Source organism: Ursus americanus, chromosome 33 (genome assembly GCF_024610735.1).
Source record: "Ursus americanus isolate L20-20 chromosome 33, mUrsAme1.1.p, whole genome shotgun sequence".
In the NCBI taxonomy this organism is placed as follows: Eukaryota; Metazoa; Chordata; class Mammalia; order Carnivora; family Ursidae; genus Ursus; species Ursus americanus.
The window spans coordinates 16,973,038-16,984,201 of NC_142159.1; the positions used below are offsets into that span (position 1 = coordinate 16,973,038).

At 52.3% G+C, this 11,164-nt stretch overlaps 1 protein-coding gene across 1 annotated transcript; it reads left to right on the top strand.

Annotated features, from left to right (window-relative positions):
• Positions 1–4,434: 4,434 nt before the first annotated feature.
• Positions 4,435–10,474, top strand: LOC148107232 (aflatoxin B1 aldehyde reductase member 4-like). The gene is made up of 8 exons (XM_087858534.1): positions 4,435–4,693; positions 6,745–6,932; positions 7,087–7,191; position 7,800; positions 7,885–7,980; positions 8,215–8,314; positions 8,929–9,058; positions 10,045–10,474. The coding sequence occupies exons 1-8, from the start codon at positions 4,480–4,482 to the stop codon at positions 10,273–10,275; spliced, it is 1,065 nt and encodes a 354-aa protein (XP_087714660.1). The 5' UTR covers positions 4,435–4,479; the 3' UTR covers positions 10,276–10,474.
• Positions 10,475–11,164: the final 690 nt, after the last annotated feature.

The window sequence follows — 11,164 nt, forward strand, 5'->3', positions numbered from 1 at the left end:
AAATAAATAAAATCGTAAGAAAAAAAGTTCCAGCAAAGCAGATTCTAAAAGACCTATGTGATCAATTATTCTTCTTGCTGAGCTTATGTAAATTATTAGGCCAAGTTTGTTAAAACTGAACTTGTTTTTCAAACAAATTAGTCCCGATTTGGCTGCCTCTGATTAAAAATGAGGGTGATTACAGGGAGAAATTATGTTTCAATAACACATCTTTGTGGATGTTAAATTCTAGCTCCGAATGTCTTTAAAAGAATGTCGTTTGCCTAAGCTAGTCGACTTGAGATAAACTTCAGAGAAATTGCCACAAGAGTTCATGTATAAACAATCTTCTTCCTTGTTATTCTGTGGGGATAATAACAGGACCCCATGGGCATATGATTATTTACGATTAATCCTCAACATTATATAACTCAGCTACCAGCTTGGCCAGGTCTGGGTAGCTCGGATGACAAAATCATTCCCTAAAAGCCAGAGCACACCCCACTCCACAGGGTTAACTGTGAACTTATGGAGAAAATGGATGACCCCACTTTCCTTAAGATTGCCTTGGAGAATATACTTGGGGATGCCCTTACCTCTTGACAAGTTTTCTCCCACTTGCCAGTGATTCCTTGTAATTAGGACATATCTCTCAGTGGGGAGTCTGCCTGAAATTTCTCTCCCTCTGCCCCCCCCAAAATAAAATATCTTAAAAAAAAAGAAAACAACAAAAAAAGAAACCCCATGGTAGTCGAGAAAATAGAAATAGATAACCCGCCATGACAGTTAGAAACTTCAACATTCCTCTCTCAACAACTGATAGAGCTCCTGCCCAGAGAATCAGCAAGGATACAGAACTCAGAGGGGCCATCAACCAGCAGGATCTGCTCAACACTTATGGGCCAGTCTACCCAACAACTGCAATAGCTTCACCGTACCAATGTCAGTATCCAGGTTATGCTATTGTATATGGCTCTGCAAGATAGTACTTGGGGGAAACGAGGGGAACCACAGAAAGGGTATGAGGAATCGTTCTGTGTTATTTCTTACAACTGCATATGATTCTAAAATTACCTAAAAGATTAGAAATTAATTAAAACTTACTTCTCATTTAGAAGTACTCAGAAAGGTTATACATGTTGATCTTGTAGTCCTAAAACCTGTATTTAGAATGCCCACAACATAATCTCAGACTGAAAAACTCTATCTTCATTGATTTAGGCAAAGATCATTAGTAGATGAAACCGTAAGAAGAAAGATTGACAGGGAACGTTTTGTGAAGGGAGCGGACTGACTACCCATGAATCCACTGCTGGATCCCAGCATTCCTAGGAGTGAGTCAGCCATGCTGTTTGTACCTCCCTGGTGGGATGCATCGGGAAGTACTCAGCACACTGATGAAGCATTCTTTTCTTTTCTTAATTGAAATTCAGTTAGCCAACATACAATATGTCACTGGTGAGTTATTCTTAAGAAAGAAAAGAAAAGAAAAAACTGAACTAGAATGTGATCTAGGCATTAGAATGAGCTTCCATTTGATAGGAATTATGAGGGGATTAGAGGAGCAAGTTGAATGAAACTATGACTATGCAATCCTAATGTGGGACATACTGCAGCCCAATCCATGGGTGTCTTCACCAAGCAAATACAGGACCGTTGGGGGGGGGGCAGGGCTTGGAGGGGGTGTAGAGAAGGCTGAGACTACTGAAGTTTTTTTTAAGATTTTATTTATTTATTTGAGAGACAGAGACAGAGACAGACAGAGAGAGCATAAGGGGAAGAGGCAGAGCCAGAGGGAGAAGCAGATTCCCTGCTGAGCTGGGAGACCAACCCAGGGCTTAACCCCAGGACCTTGAGGTCATGACCTTAACCCACTGAGCCACCAGGTGCCCCTCTTTGTCCTTATGAAATGTTCCTGTTGTCTTTGGTAGTGTTCTGAGATCTACTTTGTATTCATATAGACATTCCAACTTTCTCCTACTTAGCTTTGTCAAGGTAAGTCTTTTTCCATCCTTTTACTTTTAACCCATCTCTGTTTATATTCTTCAGTTTTTAATTACTTACTATATAGTTGGGTTTTGCTTTTTGAGCCAATGTGACCACCTCTGGCGTATTTCATGGCGATATTTGTATCATTTGTAATTAATGTAATTACTGACATGATTGGGCTTAAACCGATCTTGCCATTTGTTTTCTATTGTTTCATCTGTTCCTTGTTCATTTTTTTCATATTTATCTGCCTTTTTTGGTTTAATTCAGTATTTTTTATGATTGACTTTATCTCTACTATTGCCTTCTTAGCCACACCTCTTTGTTTTATTGATTCGGTGGGTGTTTTAAGGCTTATCATTTACATTTTTAACTTATCACAATGTACCTTCCAATCATAGTACACCAGGCCACGTACACGTTAAACAGAATACTGCCTTGTCATTTCCTGTGTACTATAGTTTTTCCTCTCCGTTCTTTCTTTCTTTTTATCTTTCGTTCGTTCTTCATTCTTTCTTCCTTTCTTTCCTTCCTTCTTCCTTTCCTTCCTTCTAAGATTTTATTTATTTATTTATCTGTCAAAGAGAGAGACAGGGAGTGTGAGTGCACAAGCAGGGGAGCAGTGGGCATTGGGAGAAGCATTCTCCCCGCTGAGCAAGGAGCCCGATGGGAGGGCAATTTGGGACTCCATCCCAGGACGCTGGGATCATGACCTGAGTGGAAGGCAGAGGGTCCTGCTGAACCACCCAGGTTCCTGGTGTGCTATTGTGTTCATATATTTTCCTTCCACCTTTGTCGTAAACTTCTACCTTTGCATAATAAATACTACATCCTTAGTTTTTCCTTGAAACAGTATCTTTTTTGATGTTTGTATTAATATGGAATTTACATCCTAGTTCACCCTTTTAAGGGTAGAGTTCTTTTTCCTTTTTTTAAGTGTTATTTATTTAAGTAATCTCTACACCCAAGGTGGGACCCGAACTCAGGGCCTTGATCAAGAGTCGCATGCTCTCTGCACTGAGGCAGCCAGGTACCCCAAGGGTACAGGTCTGAAACTTTTGACAAAGGTATGGAGTCATGTTATCACCACCACAATGAAGATGTAGGAGAGCCCCATCACTCCCCGAAACTTTAAGTGATCCTTCTGTGCTCCTACCAGCAGCCCCCGGTAACGACTGCTTAGATTTCGGTCTCTCTAGTATGGTCTTTGCAGGAATGGCATGAAATAGAACCATACAGTCTGCTGAGCAGCAGTTCCGATTCCTTCCTGTGACTCTGCTGATCAGTTCATTCCATCCAATGAACATACCCCAATGTCTTTATCCATTCTGCCGTGGAGGGACATTTCGGTGCTTTTCAGTTTTTGTCTATTACAAGCAAAGCCTCCAAGAAACACTGGTGTATAGGTTTTCGTGTGAACATAGGTTTTGCTGAGTCATATGGCAAGTTTATGTTTAACTTTATAGCAACGCAATGATCTTTTTAAAGGGTCAAAGATGAGGGCAACAGGTGGAAGAGCATGTGACTGCCGATGTCTGATTGTGAATTCAGCCGCATCTTGGGTGTAGAGATTACTTAAATAAACAAATTAGAAACAATGGTTAAAAATTAAAGTTTTAAGGCCCTCAGAGGGGAGAGGGGGATGGGGGAATGGGATAGACCGGTGATGGGTAGTAAGGAGGGCACGTATTGCATGGTGCACTGGGTGTTATACACAAGTAATGAATCATCGAGCCTTACATCGGAAACGGGATGTACTGTATGGTGACTAACATAATATAATAAAAAATCATTTAAAAAAAATGAAAGCTTTAGATTTCTCCACCTTGACCACCCCCAGCACTTCATTTTGTGAACGTGTAAATTCAGATTCCCTTCCGTCTAAAATGCTTCTGGGAGAGTGAGCGTTTGCTACTACCCCTGCTTGTCTAAACGGAGTCTTTATTTTGCCTTCTGGTTGGAACCGGGTTTTCGCTTGGGTACGCGTATTCCGAGGCTCTCAGTTCCTTGTTTTCATCCGTTTCATTTTTGTGCCACAGGGACACAGGCTGGAGCCTCTGGCAGGTCCCCACTGGAGAAGCAGAGTGGCCTCTGGGAGCGCAGGGTGTCTGGACAGCTCGAACCAAGGCCTCCTCGCAGGACTTTTAGCACGTAGAGAAGCCCCTCTCCAACGACCCCAGGACCCCGGGACGGAGAGGCCGAGGGAGGGGGAGACGTGGACGCGAGGCCCATGGAATCCCACCCTCAGCGTTCGGGAACTCTCCCACTAGCGCAGCTCCGCCTCCTGTGGCTGAGCCAGGCTACCTGCCAGAGAGGGGCATGCAGCCCGGAGGAGGGAGGGGGCGGGGACACACTTCCCCGCTCCCTCGGCCCACCCGCGCTCCGCCCCCAATGCAGGTGGGCGGGGCCGGGTTCTGCTTTAAAGTGGCTTTGGCTTCTGCAGCCTAGTGCCTCGCGCCAACCATAGAGTTCCACCTGTGGGGCACCGATTCCGCTGCCACCGCCGCCACCATGTCCCGGCCGCTGTCCCCCCGGCGCCCCGCCACCGTCCTGGGCGCCATGGAGATGGGACACCGCATGGACAAGCCCTCCAGCATCGCGGCCGTGCGCGCTTTCCTGGACCGCGGCTACACCGAGCTGGACACGGCCTTCATATACGCCGAAGGCCAGTCCGAGATCATCCTGGGCGAAATGGGGCTCGGGCTGGGCGGCAGCGACTGCAAAGGTAACCTCTACCTTCCCCTGCACCGTGCGGCGCCCACCCGGCCCCAGCCTTGGCCCGGCCACAGTCAGAACCCACGGCTTCGGGCCCTCTCGTGCTCTGACCTCCTCACAGCCGCGTGGACTGCCTGCTCCTTAGGCCCCATGCACGTGTCATCCCGGACAGCCAGACAGTGCTTTGCCCTGACCAGTCTTTCCTCTCCCTTTCCCTTCCGAGGAGGTCTCCCAGGACCCTCCCTCAGCGACGTCCCCCTCCAGGTGCAGTCTGGAACGACTTGGTTCCTCTTCTAGGGGGCACTGAAAGCGCTGGAATCTGGCGCTGTGCAGCCCCTGCCTCCTTCCCCGCCCCCCGCAAGTGCCCCCTGCGAGCCTGATCTGCTGAAACCCTGCCCTTACTGTCCTGGCATTCCCTGGCAGAGCGCCGCCCGGATCCGACTTGGGAACCTGTGGGGCATCTGCTTCCTCCTTGCTCTGGCCCTAGACTTTGCTCCGTTGGGGTTTCGGGCGCAATGCTCAGTAGGCACGGCCTCCCGCTTCCTGCAGGTGGCAGTGCCATGGAGCCGCAGGAGCACGGTGGGCTGGCATGGGGGAGTGGGGGTGGTAGGGGATCTAACTACCCTCTGGGCTAGCCTCTGAGGTCCTAGAAGGGAAATGGACAGGAACCCACTCTGCGGAGCTCGGGTTCTAGAGAAGGCTGGGGAAGCCGGGAAGAGGGAGCACTTCTGGTGGGGGGACATTGAAGAAAGCTCCGAAGAGGGAACATTAGACATTGAAGAACTGATTGGTTTGCCAGGAGGAGGAGGAGGAGGACAGGCATTAGTGCTGTGGGCGTAGGCAGTGGGTGTGAGATTTGGTAGTGCCAGGGGTGTTGGAACAGGCAGATAGAGCTAAATGGAGGGTTTGTATAAGGGCAGGGGAATGTCCATCACCAATCTGATGCCATTTGAAAAGATTCGGCAGTGCCGGGCAGTTCCTTAGAGTTCAGCAATGTCGGCTGTTACTATTAGGATTACTAGCAATAATAGTGTTAGCACACGGCACCGTCTCTCCCTCCGGCTCTTTTCTGTCCTCTGCTAGAGCCTGGCTTGGTTTCTCCTGTGATTCACAGCATGCTAGATCTGGAACAGTAAGACAGAATGCCTGCGTCTCAGTGCTCGCCCGTTCTAGATCACCGGGCTCCTTCTCTGACCACTCTGGGTCTTCTTTCTCAATGTCTTTTTTTCTCCAAGCCCTCCATCCCTTCCCTCCTTATGGTCAGAGCTAGTGGGGCCAAAGTCCTTGACCTCAGCTGCGAAGTTTCATTCACATGAAGAAGAGGTGGACGAACGGAACAATTCCAAGTGAGCGGTCCTGCCGCCTGCTCCTAAGTCTCAAGCAGTCAGATGACTTGCCTGGTGCGCAGGGAGGGCCACATTCCACGGGGTGCTCTCAAGACCGTTTCCATGGGTCTGTGGCCCTTCTCTCCCTCGGGTACCCCCTGACCCTGAAGCTCTAGATCCCTGGAATTGCAGGCATGGCTCCTCGTCTTCACCCTCTGGAATGACCTTCCCACCCTTCCTCAACTGGCAGCCTGTGACTTCCCCCTGGAGACCAAGATTCAGATCGTAAAGAAAGCCTTCCCTGAGCTTACAGCGGGTCTCCCGCCTCTATGTCCTGGGCTCCCCCAGCACCTGGTGCATCCCTGCCTCACTTGCTGTCATGCAGCCCCTTAGACAGTGAGTCCCCAAGGGCAGGGATCGCCTGTTGGGTCTCCCACCCTTAGGGCCTAGTAAATAATGCGTCGTAGTGATGGCATGAGCGATGATGACAATGAACACGTCCATTCACGTTCTGATCAAGCCTTGGGACCAGCACACAAAATAGTACCATGGTCACAACCAATTTATAGTTGAGAGGATTGAGGCTCAGAGAGGTTGAGTAACTTGGTCAAGGTCACAGAACTAGTAATGGCAGAGCTGGGACAGGAACCCAGGGCTTTCTCTTAGTCATTACTTACTCTCTCCAGTGTTTGGTAAACTGCCCTGAACTCTCATTTCACTCCCCGCCCCCCCAAAGTGAAAATCGCCACCAAGGCCAATCCACTGGGTGAGAATTCACTGAAGCCTGACAGTCTGCGGGCCCAGCTGGAGACATCCCTGAGGCGGCTGCAGTGCCCCCGAGTGGACATCTTCTACCTGCATGTACCAGACCACGACACCCCTGTGGAGGAGACGCTCCGTGCCTGCCACCAGCTGCACAAGGAGGTGAGGCCGCCCACGAGCTCCTGGAGAGAGCAGGCAGCAGGGAAGTCCCAGAGCAGAGCCAGGAACAGACCCAACTCCAGGGGTCCCCACCCCCCTCTTCCCGTTCCAGTGTCCTGGGCGGCGGTGGGTTCTGACCCAGGCCTCTCCCGTGCAGGGCAAGTTCGTGGAGCTTGGCCTCTCCAACTACGCCTCCTGGGAGGTGGCCGAGATCTGTACCCTCTGCAGGAGCAACGGCTGGATCGTGCCCACCGTGTACCAGGTGAGGCCGGGGCTGCAGGGCCCGTCTGCAGGGCTGCTGGTGATCCCCGGTTCTCCTGGCCCCTCTGCCTGCGTCCTCTCCAGCGCAACCCCTCCCCTGCTGACAGCCAGGGATGCCTCCCAGTGCACCTTAGGCTCTGGCCTGGCTCCCCTTCCTGCCCACGTGTGCTCCTGGGGCCCTTCCTTCCTGCTTCCTACATGTGTGCGTCAGCCTGAACCATTCTTCCCCTGGTCCCGGCTACCTCGAAGTGCTCAGGCCTCGCTTAGATGGCTCGTCCCCTGAAAGCCTTTCCCGATGCCCCAGAGGAGCCTGTGATCTCAGGTCCTACTTCTCTCCTCATTCATTCAGCAAACGTTTGGACCCCTGCTTGGTGCCTGACACCGCTTGCAGAACTTACTCGTGGAGTCCAACTGCTGCTTTCCTTGATTGTACCTGTGGCCGCCCTACCTTGCTATTCGATCTCTCAGGGCAGGGGCCTTGTCCTGTTGGTGTGTGGATGGAAATTCCATGTGCAGCGCCTGGCTGGTGCTCAGAAATGTGGGCTGAATGAATGAATTTTCCTTTCCACCAAGTAGATGCCGTGTTTGTGAAGGTCCCAGGATTGTTAGGGTGTGAACTGCAAGCCCTGCCAGGGAAGCTGTGGGGTCCCTTCCTTTGATACGGGCACACCTGCAGCCGGCCTTCTACCCGCAGGGCATGTACAAGCTACCACGAGGCACGTGGAGACGGAGCTCTTCCCCTGCCTCAGGCACTTCGGACTGCGGTTCTATGCCTACCACCCTTTGGCTGGTAAGGGCTGCTCTGGGGCGGGTCCACTGGGGTGGGAGGCCATTCCTGGCCCCGGCTCTGCCTCTTCCTGACGCGGTAGAGGGCCGGCCAGGACCTGGGAAGCAGTGAGGGGTTTGAAGAGAGGCTGGACCGTGTCCTCCATCCCTCCTGGGTCATCCCCTTCCCCCCCTCCCCAGTCCAGAACAGCCTCTGGGAGCAGGGTGGGCCGCGGCTCTGATGGGCGTCCTCCCGCAGGGGGCCTGCTGACCGGCAGGTACAAGTATGAGGACAAGGACAAGAAACAGCCCGTCAGCCGCTTTTTCGGGGATAAGTGGTCTGAGGTCCACAGAAATCGGTGAGCGGGGGATGGGCTGGGTCAGGATGGGTGGGGTGTGAGGTTCTGCTTTATCTGATGTGGAGAAATTCTAGGCAGCTTTCCTGGGGGTTCTGTCCTCCCCTGCTGCCCGGACCCGTGTCTCTTGATTCCTACAGAAATGACTAAACTCGGCGGCGTTTCTTGTTTTTTGGGGAGCTCTGTGAGCAAACGGTGACCCCCGGGTCTCATACTGCGTCTTCGGAGGCCTAGCGCTTCCCTGAGAAGTGTTTACCACTGGCCAGGAAGGAAGGAGTGAGCCCTGGATGCAGGCTCAGGAGGCCTGGGGCGAGTCCTGCCCACCCCACCCCACCCCACACTAGTAACCTTTGCTTCACTCGGTAAAGGGAGGGCAGGCAGTTCTTAAGAATCATAAAGAGATGAAAGACGTCTTTGAGGTGTTTGGTGAGGGTCCCCCCACCTGCCTCCTGTGCCCAGTGGTTCTGCTGCCCAATCAAGCCGGCCGCTGCAGGAAGGGCGCTAGGTCCCCTGCTCCGCAGTGTTGGGTGGGCACAGCTGCCGTGCGTGGCTTTGTGGCTCTAGCCCAGCGTGACCCCGGGTTATTGACCCTTGTGCCACTCCCTTCACCTGCCCAGCTTCTGGAAAGAGAACCACTTCGAGGCCATTGCCCTGGTGGAGAAGGCCCTGCAGGCTGCGTATGGCGGCAGCGCCCCCAGCATGACCTCGGCCGCCCTCCGCTGGATGTACCACCACTCCCAGCTGCAGGTGAGCCGGCCGTCCGGGGGCGCCGCCGCCCCTCGTAGCAGAGCCGGAATCACTTACCTTGATGTGATTTCTAAGTCAGATTTCATTGTTTTTTTCTTGTTTTTGTTTTTGTTTTTGCCACAACGATTTGTTTGGGGCGTCTGGCTGGTTCGTTTAGTGGAGCATGTGACTCTTGATCTCCGGGTTGTGAGATCAAGCCACATATGGGGCATGGAGCCTATGTCAAAAAAAAAGAAAAAAGTTTTATTCGTAAGTACCCTCCACACCCAGTGTAGGGCTCCAACTCCCAACCCCAGACCCAGAGTCGTGTGCTCCCCACTGAGCCGGCCAGTCGCCCCACCGAAGCAGTTCTCCCCTCCAAAGTCTCTCCTGCTGACAGAGCTGATGAGAGACCTTCTGTCATCCTAAGCTCCTGTCTGAGTGCCAGGCCCCGGATGAGGGCTTCGCTCACATGTACTTAGTTCTCTAGCCCTAGAAGGGCCAGTCCCCCAGATTTACAGATGAGGACATGGCTTCGCATAGCTGTGCAGGGGGGTAGAAAATTGCCCAAAACCCATTAGCGTCACTCACACTGCAGTGGGAGTTGGGGTCCCTCTCGCTCTGGCGTCCCCGGTCTCCCTAGCTACAACGTCCTGCCTGCATCAGCCTGACGCAGTTCCCAGTGTTGGACGCACAGGGAGTAGTTTCTCAAAAAACCGGGGTTAAGTTCCTGAGATAGTTTCTGATTCCCGTAAGTAAGCCAAGAGTCACCCAGCTGAGCGGTTGGGCTGCGCTCTGAACGCAGGTCTGTCTGAGGACGAGCAGAGTGACGGCAGAGGGAAAGACGACAGGGTTTGAGTCACATGGTTAAAATCACTGAAGGCATCTCAGGTTCCTTATACAACTGTATTCAGCATAAATAAATATAAGACCCCATGTCTCAGCAAGGGCAGGGCTGGGAGGGAGGATGTGTGGCTGGAGTCACACCTGGCTGTCTCCCCTTGCAGGGTGCCCTCGGGGACGGTGTCATCCTGGGCATGTCCAGCATGGAGCAGCTGGCACAGAACTTGGCAGCGACTGAGGAAGGGCCGCTAGAGCCGGCCGTGGTGCAAGCCTTCGATCAGGCCTGGGAGCTGATCTCCCACGAATCTCCCAAGTACTTCTACGGCGACGAGTCCTGGCTGGGGCTGCCAAAGACTTCTCTCTCTTTCGTCACCTCTTCTAGTCTCAAATCCTGATGAGTCTGCCTTAACTCGATTTAACTAACCAAGAAAATGCTCTTTTTTGATTGTCTGGACCGATGCGATATTTTTCTAGATTCCGTCCTGGCTCCCAGTTGCCTTCGCAATGTGTAAAGGCTGGGGCTGTGGTCCTCTTGGGCCGTTCCTGTCTGAATAAAGCAGGCACTTGACCGGCCTGGGCCCTGAGTAAATCCCACGAACGTGTCTCCTTTACTGTCTGCCGCCTATTCTCATCTACCCGAGGCTTACTGCCAACGGGGCAGAACCACGAGCTGCAGTCCCCAGAGGGCAGGGGCAGAGCCTGACTTTCAACGGCAGGGCTGAGGTGGCCGTCGCTGTGCTGCGCACAGGAGAAGAAATGCAGGCCGTGCACCCTGAATATACTTCTCTTAGCCAGAATCACCTGGAAATAGAGGCACTTAGAAGTAGAATCCTTGGGGCCAAAACCTACCGTTAGCGTCCCCACCAAGAAGAATAAGGATGCTCCAGGGCTCCTCCTGAGATGGTGTGTGACATTTTTAGAAGCCTCTAAATTTCGGCGGTGGCTTTACTCCTGTCCTGGTGAAAGCCTCCTGTCTCCTTGTCATCTGTAGGACTCTCAGCCTTGCCCTGGGTCTCCTGCTGCTGGAGGTGGAAAGGTGGCATGGCAGCCAAGGTCCCCATTTTCCTTGGCAACCCCCGACTCCAATCAGGGGGCACCCAACGCTGGGGAAGATAAATCCCAGGTCTCATCGTTGCTTCTTGACCATTCCTAGTGCAGAAAAATCAGTCTAGCCCTGGGCAGGGCTGTGGGGTGTGGGCCAAGCAGCAGAAGTCCGCTTGCTTATCTTGAAGTGAGGAAGGGGGCTCCGCTTGGAAATGTCAGACCGGACCACCAATCAGAAAC